Consider the following 18,939-nt stretch of genomic DNA (forward strand, 5'->3'; position numbering starts at 1 on the left):
AGGGGAGCAAAGCAAGTGCAGCCCCAGCAGCTCCCCTGCTAATGTTGTCACTGCTCTTATTAACAGAAGTTCAAGCAAATGTTCCTTGCTCCAGTCTGCTGATTGCGCCAGGGTGGCTGTGATTCAACGCAACTTCCAGGAATGAGAAGAAGAGGTGGTGGAAGACCTGTCTCAGGTATGATGGAAACAACCAAATAGCGTGGGGTTTAAGGGGGCGGGGAAAGTGAATGAAGTAACTGTGATGTTTCTTCAGCCTTCTCCTGCCCTTTGTCTCACAGCCCTTCCATGGGAGAAGGGAAGCTGGAGAAGGTGGGAGTGTGGGCACTCCCAGAGCACTGGAACAGGTTGCCCAGAGAGGTTGTGGAGTCTCCTTCTCTGGAGATATTCAAAACCTGCTTGGACGCAGTCCTGTGCCACGTGCTCTAGGTGACCCTGCATGCGCAGGAGGGTTGGACTAGATGATCTCTAAAGGTCCCTTCCAACCTTAAAGATTCTATGATTAGTTCTGTTCTGATCGCTCTGACATTTCTGCTTTCTTGCTTCTGCAAGACCATAAGGCAGCTCCATCCCTCCCTGCTCTTAGTGAGCTCCTGTGTGGGGACCTGCAGGAGCTATAGCCCCTTTTCCAGCAAAAGCTTCACCCCAGCCTTTCTGTTGCAGGCTGAGACCCCACTGCAGCACCAATGGACAGCGTGTACTCGGTGGAGCCAGCACCGGGTGGTGCCAGCCCCACTTCGCTGGATGTGCTCGGCTTCCTGGACACCCTGGCGAACAGCACAGAGGAGCAATGTTTCAGCGCCCGCTCCCGCAGCACTGTCCTGCAAGGCCTGCCCTTCGGTGGTGTGCCCACTGTGCTCGCCATCAACTTCATCCTCTGGCTGGTCAGTGGGACTTGAAGGCACCATGTCTGTGGGTACCACTCTGCATGCCCACAGAGTTCTGTGAGGAACACAAGGCATCAGGGCTGGAGATGGCCTCTTTGGGCAGCAAGCACAGTCCCCATATCCAGGACTCTAAGAGGAGACAGCCCGGAGTGCATTTTGTGCAGTGGCTGTGTCCTGAATGAACCCCTTTTGATACTTCTTTGTCATGTGTTAATTGGAGGCAATGCTCCAATTAGGAAGAAAGTGGCCAAAGGTGTTGTGGCCCCTTAATGTCCTGCTGCCAAGTTTGGTGTGCTCAAACTAGCCTTCTAGACCTTCTGATTCTGTAGGATGGCCCTTGCTATGGTGGGATTTGGTGTTTGAGTCTAGTAAATCCCTCTCACTGGTGCTGCGGGATGGTGCAGTGCAGCAATGCTCTGTGTTGCTTGCTCCGAACCCTGTGACATAATGCAGTGGGAAAGGGTCTGAGCCACCCATGTACACAGGAGTATCCACTACTCATCCCATGAATGATGGCAGACCAGCAGGCAAAGGAGTGGACTTAGTTTTGTGGCTAAGGTTGTGTGTGGATGTAGTGTCCCCAAGGGGAGCCTGGCTCTGAGCACACAGGCCGTGTGTGCGCCAGCATGGCCTTTGTTTGGGGCAGTGTGGGTGATTGTACAGCACAGGGAGGCAGCAGCTTTGCCCATGCTGTGGCAGTTGTAACCTCAGGTGTAGCTGCCCTCTGTTGCAGGGGTCTGTCATGGTACAGGTGTGTGAGATGTGTGGGGCCCCTGTGCTATGTCAGTGTCTGTGTTTGCCATCCTCCAGCATCTGTGGTTGCTCGTGGAGCAGGAGGAGGTTGGCTTGAGAGGCAAATTTTGTGTGTGCTTGGGCCCATCAGCAGGAAGACAGAAAGGAGGGGTGTGGTAGGATCCCACAGCAAGACCCTTCACCTTTCCTTTTTACTCTTGTTGCAGCTTCTCCTTCTGGTCTTCTCCTGCCTTCGGAAAGCAGCTTGGGACTATGGCCGCCTGGCACTGCTGATGGACAATGATAGGTGAGAAAGGCATGAGGGCACCCAGGAGTGGACTTGGGCTCTGGGTCGAAGTCTGGAAATGGATGAGCAGTGTTTTATTTCACTGAGAGGATCAAAGAGGAATCAAGATTTAAAATGCAAAATCTGGTTAAGATTCCTTTATTGTAATGGCATTTAAGGGGACTGAAGCCAGTGGAATGTCAAAATCCAGTTCACTGGGCCCTTGTCCTTGAGCTAAGGCAGTTTTCCTCAAGCAACCTGCTGTGGGCCCTGGCTGTCGGGCAGCGTGGGGTGGCCTCCCTCTGGGCACTGTGTGTGTCCAGGCGCCGGCACAGGGCATGTGTAGGGACGGACAGGCATTTCCCAGAGGATGCGAAGGGCTGAGGGTGCCCTTTCTGTGTGCTTCAAACAATCCTGCCTCCCAGCGCAGGCTCCCTCCTGAGCAGCCTGTGTGTTCACTCATCAAACCTGATAACTTCAAACCCAAACATGTTCGCCTCCCACTGAGCCTGTTGTGCACAAAACCTATTTCAGCCTGGCTCATTTCCCAGGAAAAGTTCAAGGAGGGCAGGGGCCAAGTTGCTTTTACAAGGGTGCTGTTTCTCTCCTTTCTATTTCTTCTCTCATACCTCACCCTCTCCTTTCTCCTTCTCCTTTCAAAGTTTGACATCGCTTTTCTATGGCGAGCAGAGTGAGAAAGAGAAGTCCCCATCTGAGACCAGCCCCCTGGACACGGACAACAAGGATGTGGTGAGTACTCACAGGATGTAGTGAGGAAGCCAGCTCTGTCCTGCCCAAGGAGACACTGTTATTTGGAGGAACCTCAGGTCAGAGGTTAACAGTGAGAGGTTAAACTCTCCAACACCATGTTTCCTGTTTTACAGCCATTAGCAGCAGCCCTGGGAGCTGCTCTTTGTGTGCCAGGAAAAGCTGAAGGGTTTCTTGATCCTGGTTTATCGTGCTTCTCTGGGCACTTACCGTGAGGGACAGCTCAGAGGTGACATTTCCTGACAGGGTCTCCATCCCTCACTGTGTTGCTGTTGGTGCTGGCTGGAGGGACCCAGTCAGAGCGCGCTGCCTTCGTACATTCATGCTTTGTGCTCCTGCAAGGACATTTCTTCCCCTGGAGGGATGATGTTCCCCTGATTGCCCAGTCCTGCTGCAGGGTACAGCCCATTTGTACTTGCTATAGGGAGCTGCCCTGCAGCCTTGCCCTGTGGGAAAGGGAATTTTTCTCCATGGCTCCTGAAAGGCACCTGCTCCCCACAAAGCACAGGGGACACGAAGCAGTCAAGTCCTGCTCTGGAGGAAGAGTGAGGTCAGGCAAGTCCCTTGGCCTGTAGTTTTCCCTCCTTGCAAGCCCCTGGGAGCTTTGCCCACTCCCTTTGCCCACAAGTCCACCTCGGGGTATTAGTGAGCTGCAGGTGCATCCTTTTGAAGTTGTCTTTTTTTTTCCCTGTGTGGCATTAGACACAAAACAGTCTTCACTAGCATTAAACATGGACTGATATGTTTCACAGTCTGTTTATCTTCCTTTTCTGGCAATAAAAGCTGATAATTCAGTCGCTGCTGTATAAAAAATATATTAAAAAATAAAACTAGTCAGGAAGGCCAAAGAGGTAACATATTTGCAGGTGGCAGAAGGACTATTTAAAGATGCTGTACTAGATGCTCTGGGCAAGGGTGTTCTACTCATTAAAAGTAGTTGAGAAAGACCAAAAGGAAGGCCAGCATGGCTAAACAGCAGGGTGAGAGAGATTACTAGGTAGACTTTAGGCAGACTTTAAAAAGTTAAAGTGCTTCAAAATAGAAAATCTAAACTCTGACAGGTTACATGTAAAACAGAATGAGACAGGAGGGGGAAAAACTGATTTTGAGGAGAAATTTTTAGAAGTATAAAAACAAATGCTATTTTTTTTCTTCAAAAATATCAGAAACAGGAAACCTGCAAGAGTGTTGATAGGATCAATACATGTTCAAGGTAGAAAATGGTTGCTTGAGAAGGTAAGACTATAGCAGGAAATCTAGACTAAGTTTGTGTCTGTATTCAGTGTAGAAGGGCTTGAAGAAGTTCCCGCAGGGGATCCCTTCTGTGTTTGGGTGGATATTCTGGAGGATCTGTCTGAAAATGGGGTTGGAGGAATAAGGCTGTAGAAAACACAACCTAATGAATTATTGTTGCTAGAACAAATTTTCAGGAACGGCATTCACCCGAGAGTTCTCACTGACCTCTGAGATGAATTGCTGAACTATTAACTGTAGTGCATAATCTCTCTCTTGAAATTGGAAGTCCTAGAGAGCTGGAAATTACCTAATACAATTGTTTTTTTTTTTTTTTTTCCATGAAGGTTTCTGGTAAAACCCAGGAAATTACAGACTAGTGAGTTTGACATCCATATGGAGAAATGGAGGAATTTTTAGAAATTGTTTTGCACAGAACTACTGAGCATCACATATGAGGAGAGTCAGTTTGTCTTTCTTGACAGGCAATCAGGCCGTAGAGCTACAGGGAGCCAGCCAGACACATGGGACAGGAGGAGATTTGGTGGAGTCTGCTTGGATTTCTGAAGTCTCCTGCTGCAGTTATTCAAAAGAAGCTCAGCTGTGGAGTAGGAAAGGTCATGGAATGGAGAGAGTCAGGGAATGAAGAGGAGGAATAAGTCATTAACATTCCCAGGGGGAAGGCTCCCCCAGGGATCTGCTTGGGGCTTTTCTTTTTAGTCTTCATAAATTAGCTGGAAAGGGGGCAAAGTGGGAAGCAGAGTGTACTGATGTACAGCTGTGATGGAGAGGACTGCAAAAGGGCTCTGAGCTCAAATGAGCTAAATGAAATAAAGTATATAGGGAAAAAATCAAATACTACATGCAGTGTGAGGTTCAGAGCTATTACTAGTGAAGAACAAGATCTTGGCAGTGTCCTATATTGACCTATGGCAGTGCTGGTTCAGTGGTCAGTCATGGTCAAAAAAAGCACTTTGAGCAAAGACACAGAGAAGAGAATTTATGAATCCTTGACACAAATATCACCACGTTTTCTGTTCTTTTCCAGCATCTGCTTTTGGCCACTAGTGCATCTCAGCCCCTGCGGGTGTCCCTGCAGAGCCCTGTGCTCTCCATCTGCTTGGCTGAGAGCAGAGCATGGCTCAGCCCCAAGCCCAGTGTTACATGGGGAGGTTGGGGTAGTCACCCCCAGCTCATCCTCACTCTCTTTCTTTTCAGGGATTCTGCTCCTGGCTTATTTCTATCTACCAAATGAAGTAAGTAGGTGCCTCTGGCGTTGCCTTTGCTGGTGGTACCCACCACTGCTCATCCCAGGTAGCTGGTGCCCACAGGTGGTCACTGGCTGTGGAGCCACCCAACACTCAGCACCACCAAGCGAGCTCCCACAGGGACCAGAGACGGGGGAGAGCAGACAGTTCTGCTGAAATACCCCAGCAGAGAGAGGCATCAGAGGGCTCCTCTCTGTGCATTCTCTGTGGCTCCGCTGTGCCCAGGCTCATGTACCAAAAGAAAAGCCTTTAAGCTTGTCTAGTAAGAGCAAGTCCTGTGGTGGGCTGGCAGCCTGAAGGCTCTTTCCTCCCCATTTCTCCCATGCCCAAATCTCCTATGCCACAAGCAAGACACCATGAGTTTCTGTGGCTTTTGCAAAGCTGGAGCAGCCAGTGTCCCTGGGGCTGGGAGTGGGTGGCAGTTGAGGAGGAGGGGAGGAAGCACCACCAGCACTAACCTGCACCTACCTCTCTTCCTCAGGGATGAGGAGATTCAGAGTAAATGTGGGATCGATGCCACCACATACCTCTCCTTCCAGCGACATCTTCTGGTCCTGCTCATGCTGGTCTGTGTGCTCTCTGTGGCTGTTATCCTGCCTGTCAACTTTTCAGGGGACCTCCTGGGTAGGTGCTTCCCCAGCTTGGGGGTGATTCAGGGGTGTAGCATAAGCAACCCCAGCCTTAGGGTGAGCAGTGTGCGCTGCAGGGACGGGGGGCAGAACCACACTCTCATGAGCCAACACTTGAGCAGCTATTGGGAGGGCTGATCCTGCACAGGCTGTGCTGAGCTAGCCCCGTAGACAGGGATCAGGTTCTGTTGCAGTACAGAAGAAATGAAAGAGGCTCAAGACCTTCCGGGGTGGCAGGGGCTTGGCAAGGAGCTGGGAGACAAGTGGAGACCAGGGAGCAAAGATGGGACCCCACAGCAGTTTCCGTCAGCACACAGGCTGCACAGGAGTCTTGTAACCTCCCTGCTTCTCCTCTTCTCTTGCAGGAAACAATCCCACCCACTTCGGGCGGACAACCATCGCCAACATCCCAACACAGTACGTGGTGGCTCCCATGTCTTGGGGGACTGTGTGTGCTGCTGCTGCTGTGTTTAGCACTGCTGGGAGCGCCAAGGCCTCGCACTCAGCATAGCCCCTTGACCGTGCCCGGGGCTGGTCCATGTGAGCAGCACGCTACTCGCAGTTGTCCGTGTGTCTGTTTGCACTGCGCACAAGCACGGTCGTTGTAGCCAGCACGCTCGCACTGCTTGCTACACCCCTACTACCGGCAAAGGTTGTGTCAGGAGTGGCCTGGGCAGCCTCATTTCTACCGTATCTCAGCTAGCACCATGGAAGCAGCACCTTCAGTCCCCTGAGGAATGTGTCTTGGTCCTTGTAAGGGCTGGGAGGGCTGGACAGTGATGTGTATGGTGCCGAGCACTGAGCTGGTCTGTGTGACGTGCGCCTGCTGCATGGGTGGCTGATCCAGCCTTTCTTTCTTCCAGGGACCGTCTCCTGTGGCTTCACAGTATCTTCGCCCTCATCTATTTCATCCTTACCATTCTCTGCATGGCTCATCACTCTGTCCATCTCGAATACAGGGAGAACGAGAAGGTGAGCAACTCCCACGTTATGCTAGCCATCATCTCTGCCTTTCTCAGCACAGACAGACAACTATGTGTGCTTTACAGGAAGGATGGTCCTGATTTATAAGGAGAGCTTTACTAGCAGTTTCGCATGGGGCAGACAGGGAAAGATTAGGTGGATTTCCTCAAGTTTCTGGAGAAAGCCTGGCAGGCCAGAGGCCAAACTGTTTCTTATTGCTGCCTTGTTACTGAGGCTGAGCCTCTGTGAGGCTGTGATGTTCAGTGCTCCTGGAGTGGTCTGCATTGACTCAGAATGCATGCTGGCAGCCAGCGCTCCTGGTAGGTGGGGAATGAGGGATCATGCTATGAGGGATTCCTATCTCTGTCACCCTATGAGAGCAGAATCCTGAGTCTCCTCTCTTCCACTTGTGTGCATCCCTTCCCCATCCATATGGTGGAAGTAGTGACCCTGGCCATAGTGCAGGCAAGCAGGATGGCAGTGAGATGTCCAGTAGCCCATCTGCCCCCATCCGTCACCAAACCTCCTTCTCCTGCAGGTTGCTCGAACGCTGATGGTCACCCGGATTCCCAAGGAGATAACGGACCCTTCCCTGATCATCAAGCATTTCCAGTGAGCAGCACCATATGCCAGCCTCCCCTCAGCAGGGCGGCTAGTGCCCATGCTGTGCTGAAAGCAGGCAACATGCCACAGCCTTGCAGGCAGTTGGCTCCACGCTGGTGCACAGAAGGCAGCTGCTGCTTCTCATGCTGCCTGAGCAGGGGTCTTAGCGGGGTTGGTGGGCCCTGCCAGTCCAGCTGGCCCTGCTGGGGCTGCCAGGGGGCTGGTAGTGCGCTCCCAGGCCCTGGGGAGGGGAGGCTGTCCCCGTGCCCTGGCTCCTGCTGTCACTGTGTCTCCATGTCCGCAGTGAGGCGTACCCCAGCTGCACGGTCACCAACGTCCAGTTCTGCTTCGACGTGCGCAAGCTCATGAAGCTGGATGCGGAGAGGTGAGTGTGTGCTGGGGCTGCTGGCCCGTAGCTCTGCCTTTCTCATGCCCTGGGGAGCCTTGCTGTTTGCAGCTGGTGGGCAGGTTTCCACGGCTTTGCTGGCAATGCTCAGGCAACCTGCAAGATCCAGCAAAGCTGCACCCTTGAGTTGGAGAGAGCCTGCCTGTCATGGGGGGATGGCTGGCTCAGGCCTTAGTTTGACTGCCATAGCGGTCCTGAGCTGGCAATGAGCCTGTGGAAGCCTGAGGTGGCTCCTGCCCAACAACTTCAGAGAGCTATTCTCTCTTCCTTGGGGGAGATAGAGGGGAATTCCCTGAAAAAACATCCCCTCTGGCCCTGTTCCTGACAGGCGCAAGGCAATGAAGGGACGGCTTTACTTCACCACCAAGGCACAGAAAGAAGGGAAGATCATGATCAAAACTCACCCTTGTGCCCGCATCTTCTGCTGTCGCATCTGTGGCTTTGAGCAGGTAGGAGGGGAGCGGGCAGGGCTGGAGACAGCGCCTCTCTTGGCACAGAGGCCAGGGGCTGCCCCAGGGCAGGAGAGCCTCCCCAAGAGATTTCCTTCACCTGCCACACTGATTGCTGATGGACTGCTCAGAAATCTTCCTCTTGCCATAAACATCAGGGTTGAGGAATCCCTAGAGCCCCTTGCAGGCATCAGGACACCCAGGAGTATCTTCTCTCCAGCACTGTCCTTTGAGGCCTTGATGGATACTGAAAAGCCCTCAGCTTCCTGTTGCAGCCCAGACTGCTGCCTCTGTGACACAGCTTCTGCCACTCTTTTGCAAGCAGTATCTGCTAGAGAAGCTGGCGTGAAATGCAGCAGGTTGCACGTGTTGCCCATGATGGCTGATGCACCCCCTGAATGGGATTTGGCAGCTCTTGAATCCAAGATTACAATCTCTCTTCAGCTGGGCATGGGAAGGCAGAACTCCTCTCCCTTCTGCATGCTTAGGGGGCCCTGGTGATGGATGGGTGCTTGTGAGCTTGCCTTCCGTCTGCTTCTCCCTTGCCCTCAGCAAGGAGAGCTCTGCAAAGCGACCTTGCCTGCAGGTGGATGCTGAGCAGTACTATGGGGAGCTGGAGGAGAAACTCACTGACGAGTTCAACGCTGAGCGCAATCGCATCACGCTCAAGCGTCTCGACATGGCCTTTGTCACCTTCCAGGATGAGAGGATGACAGCTGTGTGAGTACCTGTCTGCGAGGGGGAGGCTGTGACCCTTCTGGTCCGAGCATGTACACCCTGTTGCTGCCAGGCTGGAGGTGAAGTGGCACTGGGGCCACTGCCTCTGGGGTCAGCCAAAGCCAGTGGTGGATGTGTCCCAGCTCTGTGTCCCAGATGAAGACAGTGACTGCTCTGCAAGAGCATCGCAGCCTGGGGTTGTGGGAAAGGTGTGACAAAAAGGGGAGGGAAGCCCTTGGCTCAGACCTGTTCCCTTGCCTTTCTTCTGCAGGATTTTGAAGGACTATGGTCGCATCCACTGTCGTAAGCATCCCCAGCAATCCTCTGTGACTACAGTGGTCAAGTCACACCACTGGGGTGTTTGCTATGCACCTGCACCCAGTGATATCATATGGTAAATACCTTTGCAGGCTGGGACAGCAAGGAGAACAGCCTTACAGAGGGGGAATCTGTGGCTATAGTTACAGGGCATCTTCCCAAGGTGGGCAGGGATTGAAGATCCCTCTCTCTGTAGCTTTAGCAGAAATCACCAGGACTTGGCCTGACAATAGCTGCTGGTGACTGCCAGTCTCTGATCTCTCTGGCTCCCTCTCCAGAGTCTCTCTGGTGGTGTGGAGCTGCTCCTGCTGTAATACTCAAGTCCTGGGTGCTCTGATGGCAGTGATGCAGTAGATCCAGGAACAGGGAGATGGTGGGCTCAGAGAAGGGCTACCAGGAGTGTCAGTGCATACAGCAAGACCTGGGAAGTAGCATAGTAGCACATTTTGACAGGCACGGTTGGAGGCCTAAGGTTGCATGGCTTGTCCTCTGCTCTGTGTCTAAGAGATAGTTTTCTCTCATAGGGAGAATTTATCCGTCCGTGGCACATCATGGTGGGTGCGATTTGTCCTCCTTAACATCTGCCTCTTCATTCTCCTCTTCTTCCTTACCACACCGGCCATCATCGTCAACACCATGGACATGTTCAATGTCACACGGCCTGTGGAGAGCCTCAAGGTAGTGAACGGGGATCAGTGCCAGCCTCAAAGTGTCTCACAGCCTTGTTTGTGTTGTGGGAGGGCCCAGGCTTTGTGCTGACCCAAGGAGACAAAGCGTTACTGGGACAGTCATTGAGGAGAGGCAAGGAGGGCTTGTGCCACTGTTTGCCATCCTCCCAGTCTCCTAGGTGTTTTTGATGGCAAAGTCCTGGCGCCTCCATGCATACCTGAGGCTCGGTGTCTGTGCTTGTTAGCTTGTTCCTTCCTGAAGCTGGCATGCCCCTAAGCGGGTGTCTGACATCTCTCCTCTTGCAGAATCCCATCATTACCCAGTTCTTCCCTACACTGCTGCTCTGGGCCTTCTCTGTCTTCCTGCCCTTCATTGTCTACTACTCTGCATTCTTCGAGTCACACTGGACAAGGTAACAGGACCCCGCTCCCCACTGGTTACTCAGGGCTGAATTAGATGGAAAGAGCCTCAGGAGGACTCTTTGGACCCAACCTGCAGGGAAACAGGCAGTGGGTTTAAAGACTGGCAGATCTCCACAGTATGTTGTCTGCAAGGGCTCCAGCTCGTGCCCAAGGAGCCATTTCCTTGCCATGAACATGTTCAAGATGCCAAGAAGTGCAAACAAAGCTGGTTTTATGAGGGTGTGAAGACATTAGCAAAATGGATGGTGTGACAAGGGACTTGCAAAGACAGGGCTATTGCTCTGATTTAAGAGGCACGCCCCAGCCATACTTCCAGGCCTCCAAGGTGAAGGTACAGATTAAGGATGCTCAAAGCCTCAGCAGAGAAAGTGCTTCTGCTGCTCAGCTTCTACATTTTGCTTCCTCTGTCTTGACACTGTCAGCCCCAGCCCCATGCCTGGTCTACTTAGTCCCCTCTTTGCAGGAGCCTGAATCCCTTGCCCGTATCCATCCTTCCTGCCTCCTCCCAAGGGCAGAAAAAGTGTCCCTGGCTTCTACACCCAGGATGGAGATCCAGCTTCCTTGCTGGGCCAGCACCTGCACAGGATACATGACCAGCAAATGCCGTACTGGGAGGAGGCAGGGATGAGGGTTGTGAGACTGAGAGAGCAAGAGCTTTCATGACAGTTCATTTCCCAGTGATGATTCCCCCACAGCCTGGGGAAAGGTTCTCACACAGCCCAAATGTACATTGCTTCCTGTAGCTAGTGGCAGTGCCTTGGTACTCTAGGGCCCTTGGCACTCTTCTCGCATCTTGATCTCCTGATCTGCCTCTGGAAAGTTCTGCTCTGGAAAGAATTGCAAAGTTGTTCTCTTTTTTTCTCCTCTCTCCAGGTCAAGTGAAAATCAACTCACAATGCACAAGTGTTTCTTCTTCCTGGTGTTTATGGTCATCATCCTGCCTTCGCTGGGGCTGACCAGGTACTGGCCAACCTGCCAAGCTGCTTTCTTTGCTCACCTACAGGCTAGGGATCACGCACAGACTCCTTCCCTGTTTGACAATGAGCCTAAAAAGCTTAAGAGGTAGGAGTCATTTCAGCTGCTGTTGAAAAGCAGCTGTGTGTGAGGAGGATTATGCTTACTCTTCAGCTGTGCTCAGCCGCTTCCAGCACCATCACAGACAGAAAAGTTCACTGCAAGGGAGCAGAATAGCTGTGGAGCCTACCAGCCTGCTAACTCCATGGCAATGTGCTGTTTATTTATCTCTAAAGCCCTGCACAAGCCAGAGAGCCAGTGGCAGAGCCTCTCTGTGCCGCAGGGGCTGTGTAGGTGGGCATAGGACAACACTCTGCTAGATCCTTTGCAAAGCCACCCTGTGCCAACTGTGCTCTCCTGTGAAACGTGATCCAGGTTCATGGATCCTGAAATAACAGCATTTGAACTGCCTTTGAGTGAACTGGCTCTGTGCACATGGAAAGCACATGCTTTCTGGATGATCCCCTGTATTTCTCTCCTCCCTTTCTAAGCTGCTCTTCATCTCTTCTCCCTAGTTTGGATCTTTTCTTCCGCTGGCTCTTTGACATGCACTTTCTGGATGAGGCCGATATCAAGTTCCAGTGAGTACCAGAGAGCTCCCTGACTTGCACTGGTCCACTCAGTGCTCTGGGAGAGTGGGGAGAGGCCGATGCCACCCCCAGCCGCCTCCTGCCCTCCTGGCGCTCTTGGCAGCCTGTGTGGCCTCACTGTCTTCCCTTGTTGTCTCTGGGAGCAGGTGCGTTTTCCTCCCAGACAATGGCGCTTTCTTTGTCAACTACGTCATCACCTCCAGCCTGATTGGGACGGCCATGGAGCTGCTGCGCATCCCTGGCCTCCTTGTCTACACCACCCGGCTCTGCTTCGCCAAATCTGAGCCCGAACGGCTCCACATCAAGCGGGTACATGGTTCTGGCTGCATGTGTACACGGACAGCCCCCATGGCATGCCAAGGTCATGTTCGGTTGCCAGGGGCTAGCTGGAAAGTCAAGCTTTCTGAGTCCTATGGGGAGATGTGTGGGGACAGGCCATTGCACAGAGGGCACTGCTGGGCTTGTCTCTGTACCCATGGTGGTGAGGTGTGCAGATATGTGGGTTTGGAGAGGCCAGAACCATCTGCAAAGCAACGGTGCCTCTCTGTGTGAGGGGCTCGTAGCAGGCTGAGCTCTGCAGGGTTTGTCATGGAGAGGCTCCTCACCAGGAGTTCTATGAGGCCAAGGACTAGCTGCTGGCTGCAGTGCATTCTGTGCAGGACCCACCATTTCTGGGTCTGCTCTGCATCCAGCATTGTCAGTGCCCTACAGGAGGGACCAAAGGGCCCTGACCTTTCACAACGTCTAACATGGGAGCAGGAAAGTAACGGAACTGTTGGTTGTGCCTCAGAGCCAAGCCTACCAGTTCCAGTTTGGGCTGGAGTACGCCTGGACCTGCTGCATCTTCTCAGTCGTCATGACCTACAGCATCACTTGCCCCATCATTGTCCCCTTCGGTGAGTAGCAGTCTCCCGTTCTTCCAGCCCCTGTCTGTGCTGAGCACAGCCTGCTTCGGTCGCCTGGAGTGGCGGGGGGGCACAGGCTTCCTCAACGCCTGAGGATGCCCTCCCATGCTGTCTTCTGGGCCTGCCCGGGTCTCCCTGCACCTTGACTCTCTTCATCCTGCTCCCCCAAATGTCTCCTCTTCCTCCCTGCCAGGGTTGCTCTACATGCTGCTGAAGCACATGGTCGACCGGTACAACATCTACTACGTGTACATTCCCACCAAGCTGAACCAGCGCCTCCATGTTGCTGCCATCAGCCAGGTCGTGGTGGCCCCCATCCTCTGCATGTTCTGGCTGCTCTTCTTCTCCGTCCTGCGCCTCGGTAGGGAGAGTTTGGGGCTGGCTCACCCACCATATCTGAGTGTTACAGGTCTCAAGCTGTATGGGACAAGCAGCCAGCATCGTCCCTGAGTTAGGCACAGCCTAGAAAATGAGGGACGGGAAGGGGGAAGGAATGATGGAGGCCCAGCAGATGCAGGGGCAGGTATCTGCTAGTGTTTGGGAGGTGAGTGAGAGCTCACAGCTCCCAAAGCAGACACCAACATGGAGATCAGCCAGAGGTGCAGTAAGTTCCAAGCAGCCCTTGAAGGCTTATGTGGTGTCCTCATGCCTCTCTGCTCTAGGTCCTACCCGTCCTGTTACCCTCTTCACTTTCGTGGTCCTTCTTTCTTGCATCATCTTCTCCTTCTTTGGCCTCTGCCTGAAGAAGCTGCAGCCACGGAAACCTTCCAGCTACCAGGTGAGCATGGGCAGCCTCCTGTCTAGTTCCCAGGGTCAGGCACAGCTCCTCCAACATCCCACTTTGTCCCTTTCCCACAACTCTGGGTAAGTTTTCGCAGAGGATCCAGAGGATTCGGTTGCAGCCAGACCAGAGCCAGGGCACAGATCTGGTTTGGCACTCAGACCAGAGCCAGGGCACAGATCTGGTTTGGCACTCAGATGATCCCTTGCCATCCGTAAAGACCCCAGCACACAGTGCTCACCACCCTTCCCTGTACCACAGCTGCAGGCCCACCAGGTCTGGCAGCCAATCCCTGTCCCAAACTGCTGTCCTGGCTCTGCTTTGCAGATAGCAGGGTGGTTTGGTCAGCCATGGGCCACGTGGCCTGCTCAGCGGAATCCAGGTTTGCTGGGGCCAGCGCTGTGGCAGGGCCTCCTGCCCACGCCGCTGGTGATGGGAGGCTGCGCAGAGTGGTGCCCAGCTGGCCGCCGCTTCCCTCCCTGCTTCCCTCTCCCCAGATGTCCGACCAGTCTGACAGCGCCTTCAACGACACGGAGCGGAGCAGCGTCTCCTCCACCCCCAACTCCAACGTGAGTTCTCCTCCTGAGGGGCCCGGGCCTGTACCCTCCCTGCTCGCCAAGCCCTGTAGTGATGGCTGTGGCCCAGCCCGGTTCCCTTGGCCATGACCCTGCTGTGTCTCCTGCCGCAGCTCTTCGTGGCCACCGTCCTGCAGGAGCCCGAGCTGAGCCTCACGCCGGCGGCCTCTCCAGCACACCAGTCCTATGGGACCATGGGCAACCACCTGGAGCCGGCGGAGGATGGGGAGGAGGGCGGCCTGCAGAGCTTCGAGACGGAGCTGGAGGCAGTGGAGGGCGAGTACAGGACGGGGCCGGTGATGGAGAGCCAGGCCCGCTACCAGTGAGCGTCCCCACCGCTGGGGCGAGCACCGGCGATGCCTGAGAGCGGAGGATGTGGTGGGGGCAGGAAGGAGCCTCCCCGCCAGCCCCGGCTCCCGCACCACCACCTCAACCCTGCTGCCACCGCATGGCACCGGCACCTCTGGGCCCAGCTCACCAGGGGCCGGCACGCAGGGCCGGGGACCGGGGGGCAGCAGGAGTGACGTGTGGGAGAGCGCCCTGTCCCCCCCACCCCAGCTCCGCACACCCCTGTGCTGCAGCCCCCTCCACAGCTCCTTGCCTCCGCTGGGGACCCGGCTGGGCTGCCTGTGCCCTCCCTTGCTCCTGGCTCAGGGCAGAGGGGTGCAGCAGTGTGGGGAGAGGGTCTCTCTTAAAGGCCACTCAAGGCTGTGACCCTGCCGGGAGGCAGAGATATCCCAGACAGCTCAAGTGAATGTGTCGGACGGCCAAGCACAGCCCTGCAGGTCCCCGCCGGAGCCATCCACGTTCAGGTGCAGCTGCCAAACCTCCATTTCCCACTGCGCCCACTTGCTGCTGCCCTGCCCGTGGCGGCCCTGCGCTGCCCCTTGGTGCCCAGCTCGGCCAGGTGCCCACCAGCCCGCACGCTGGCTCAAGAGCGCGTCGCCCATGCTGCCCGTGAGCTGCACGAAGGCTTTGCCAATTAAAGCGGGGGCCTCTGAGACACTTGTGCTTTTGAGTGGATGAGCATACGGGGTTGAATTCTGGGGCCATGCAGGCCTGGGTGAGCTCGGGCTGGGTCTTCCTGGGCACCAGTGTCCCTTCCTCAAGTCAGGCCTGGAAGCACAGTCCCAGCTCCTCAACGACATGGCAACCCCTCAGTGCTGCACAGTGAGGCACTAGTGATGGCTTCAGCTTTGTCACCAGTGGCCGTCCTGCTTACCCTGCCATCCTTCCCTTCCCGTCTCATCCCTCCGCAGCTTGAAAATGCTTGTGCTCTTTAGCCAAGTGTTTGGAGAGATTGGTCAGGTCCAGGGAAGTGTGTGTTTAATGGTAGTGACAGCATTTCCTCCTTGGCGCCCATCGTCCCACTGCCCCTGGAGGCGCTCTGTGTGGTGGTGCTCTCGCTGGGGCTGCTGCAGGAGCCCCCATGGCTCCATCCCACTGCCAGAGAAATGGGGTTTGGTGGGACCACCCCCTCCAGGTCATGGCTCCTGTCACAGCGCAGCATCTGGCCCCTGTGCCTGGCTGCAGCCCAGGAGGCTTTTCCACAACCCTCTATGCCTCTCAATGTAAATCCTGCCAGGGTCAGCACGTACATGCCTGCACTGTGGCCTTGAGGGCTTTTGGCTGTCTCTCAGTGGCTGCGTAGTTCCCTAGGATGCAGGGGATGGAGATCCTTGTCCCACTCAGCCCCTCTTCTGCAAAGCTAATCAACCTGAGTGCTACTGGGTCCTTGTTCAGCCTTACTGTGGTCTCAAGCTGGGTTTTTTGTTTGTTTTTGGTTTGGGTTTTGTGTTTTTTTTTTTTTTTTTTGCTCTTTTCTGATGCAGTACTGCACCAGTGTGTGAGCAGAGCCATGCTTTGGGGTCAGGGTGTGAGGGGGCTGTCGTGTTGGTTGCAGAAATCACAAGCTGATGCTCCAGCCCTGGAGGTGAGTGTGGCTCCTCGTGAGCTGCGTGGCTGGCACCGCTGGACCCTGAGTGCCTGAGGTTTCCCTTTCCTCCCAGCACCGATGTGTGCAGCTGCACCTCTCAGGTGCCGTGTCCCCCATCACAGCCCTGTGGGTGAGCTGAAAGGGAGCATCTTGCATTGCAAAACTGCCCCTTCCAGTGCATTCTCCTTGCAGAACTGACTTGTGCTCAGCACCTTACAGCCTGGCTGGTCTCTCCAATGCAGCCCAGTCCCTGGCGAGCAAAGGCAGCACAAGTTGTTATACCCACCAAGTGCTGCTTCCTGGCCCTGCATAGCTGGGCCCAGCCTCACAGTGCCACCTCCTAAGGACAGAGAAGCTGCACTGCCTACAAGGACTCTCTCCGCTCCCCTGCTGCCTTCAAAGCGACTGCAGCCACCATTGCCTCCCTACCTGGGGCATGCAGAGAGGGAAGGGGGAGGGGTTAGCACAGCTCTGTTCACACTGAGGCAGAGGCTCCAGCATCGCAGCTTGGTTAAAACTGGGGCTGGGGGTAGCTGCTTCTCCCCGTGCAAGCAGGCCAGTACCTGGGAGGACGCCCACAGGAGGGACCAAGATGCCAGGCGCCCCACGGAGCCCCTACAGCCTCTGCGCTGTACTAAGGGAGAGGGTGGCATTTCCAACAAGCTCAGGCCCTTCCACGAGGAGCTCCCAGAAACCAGAAGGAAGTGCTGGAAAGCATGTTCTTTTCTAAGAGCTGGAGGCCTTCCCCTGGCTGTGTCCGCCTAGCAGCAGGGCTCTTTCTCCCGCCTCGGCTGCAGTGACCCAAGGAGATGTAGCACCATTAGGCAAGGCTGACAGCTGAGCTAGTGCCTGCCCCATCATGCCCCATGGCCCATGGTCTGGCCCAGCATGTGGGTGAACTAGACTTGGTCTTTCTCCTGCCCAGAAAACTTTGTGTTCAATTTACACTGACAGGAGAGCACCCTGTCCCTCTGCCACCTGGGCCCTGGGCACTGCAGGAAGGGGTGGCACAGCAGGTCCAACCCGTGGACCTGGGCTTTTAGGGAGATGGAGGTGTAGGACCACCATGCACTGCATGCCCTGTTTGATGCTACTGGGGCTGTTGGGAGTGGGAAGCATGGTGCACAAGTCCCAGGGTGTTAAAAGGCAGCCCAGGGTTCCATAGGACTCAAGAGGACCCTGGCATCCCTCCCTTCCATTCTTGTACCTGCATTCCAGACCCATCTCCCTGGCTCACCTTGGCAGGGCCCTGAGCCCAGCCAGCCTGTCCTGCCATCACAGCCCCCCAAAACACCCCTCAGCACCCACATGGCCACTCATCTCCATTGCCCATGCCCAGGGGCTCAGCTGACATCCTTGCTGCCTATGCCTGGCACCAGAGCCCCTGGCTGGGGCCAGCAGGATGCTCCCGGCCCCACCAGAAACACCGTGGGCTCTCTCCAGGGGGGACCAAGTGCCTGTGAGCATCACTGTGTCCTTGGGTCCTGGCCTGACTTGCCCTTGGCTGCCATGCTATAGGAATGTGCCAGAGGTCTGTACCTTCTCGTTACTTATTGCTATGACCGTGCCTTGAATAAAATGACTTCACCCAGCCACTGGCCTGGTGTTGTCACCCCTGTGTGTCCTGCACAGCACCAGGAGAAACTGCGGTGCAACGATGTGGGGAGCCACTGCTGCAGTCTGTGAAATACCCCAGCCCCTTCCCAAATCAGGGGCTGCTTTTTGTCCTGACTGGCTGTTCCTTGCAGGGGCCAGCCCAGGCCCTTTCCTGCCTCATAGCCCTCTCCCACAGACAGCACTTGGCTGCCAGGCCAAAACACGAATCCAGCCCCTGGAGAGGAGGAGGAGCCAGCACGTCACCCCCTGTGGTTGCGCCTCAGCATGGGGCTGGGAGGGGAGCAGTGCCAGGTCGGGCGCCTTTTTCTAGGAGTTGAGCAGGGACCAGTCTTTCTCTTTCCCCTCTCCCCAGATCAGCAGCAGCTTGCTCGCTGAAGACCTGCATCTCGCTGGCACAGGGTTGAACCCATGAGGCTGTACTTCCCAGCCCTCACAAAGCGCTCCCAGTGCCAGCACTGCTCCCAACAGCTTGGCTCATGGCCGAAAGAGGGGGTTTCACTTTGGGTGCAAAACAATCAAAAAAAAAAAAAAAAGCCACATACAAGCACACATACACTCTCTCGCTCGCTCACTTTTTGTAATTAGCAGTAAACCCAGCTACTTTTGGGGCCTTGCTGCGGCCAGAGGGCAGAAGCAGGGGTCCTTGCCACACGTAAGGCTTGTACTGCCTCCCCTGGCCCCGCTCCTGGCTGTCACAGCCCTCTATTGGCGAGAAGCTCCCCGCAGCGTAACCCGGTTGCGTAAGCACCATTACTCAGTGTGATTGAGCGCTGAGGCCCTCGGAAAGCCACGCGCTTGATTACAGCCTTCGCATGCAAAAGCATCACACAGCTGGGGCCAAGCGACAGCATCAGCTCTCCCGCTGCGCCGTGGCGCGAGCCGGCTGGGGGCGGCAGCGTGGGCAGCAACCCCAGCGGGCAGCGGCGCAGGGCCCTGCCGCGGCACAGGAACTGCTTCTGGGAGCCGTACCAAACACCCAGGCTGAGCCTGGGAGCCAGAGATGGCAAATTAGGGGCACCAGGGGACTCTCACTCTGACCCTTCCAGCAGTGCTGGGGTTGCCGGGTCCTGCTGGCAGCCCTGAGTGTGCCTCACGTAGTCTAGGCAAGAAAGACCTGGAAGGGGGTTTTAGCAATGAACCATGGGGCCAATTGCTTTGCTTGCTCTTCACATCC

The 18,939-nt window shown here is 55.2% G+C and overlaps 1 protein-coding gene across 1 annotated transcript; it reads left to right on the forward strand.

The window, feature by feature from the left end:
- Positions 1 to 660: 660 nt before the first annotated feature.
- TMEM63C (transmembrane protein 63C) lies at positions 661 to 14,567 on the forward strand. Its single transcript, XM_010216381.2, has 22 exons — positions 661 to 881; positions 1,844 to 1,923; positions 2,565 to 2,652; positions 5,122 to 5,159; positions 5,653 to 5,795; positions 6,166 to 6,217; positions 6,664 to 6,772; positions 7,302 to 7,375; positions 7,671 to 7,751; positions 8,101 to 8,221; positions 8,808 to 8,941; positions 9,210 to 9,332; positions 9,781 to 9,934; positions 10,231 to 10,337; positions 11,221 to 11,307; positions 11,877 to 11,942; positions 12,098 to 12,260; positions 12,742 to 12,847; positions 13,050 to 13,217; positions 13,519 to 13,634; positions 14,135 to 14,206; positions 14,326 to 14,567. The coding sequence occupies exons 1-22, from the start codon at positions 684 to 686 to the stop codon at positions 14,536 to 14,538; spliced, it is 2,493 nt and encodes an 830-aa protein (XP_010214683.2). The 5' UTR covers positions 661 to 683; the 3' UTR covers positions 14,539 to 14,567.
- Positions 14,568 to 18,939: the final 4,372 nt, after the last annotated feature.

This window comes from Tinamus guttatus, unplaced genomic scaffold, assembly GCF_059628265.1.
Source record: "Tinamus guttatus ecotype Peru unplaced genomic scaffold, ASM5962826v1 Tinamus_guttatus_pri_ptg000327l, whole genome shotgun sequence".
NCBI lineage: Eukaryota > Metazoa > Chordata > Aves > Tinamiformes > Tinamidae > Tinamus > Tinamus guttatus.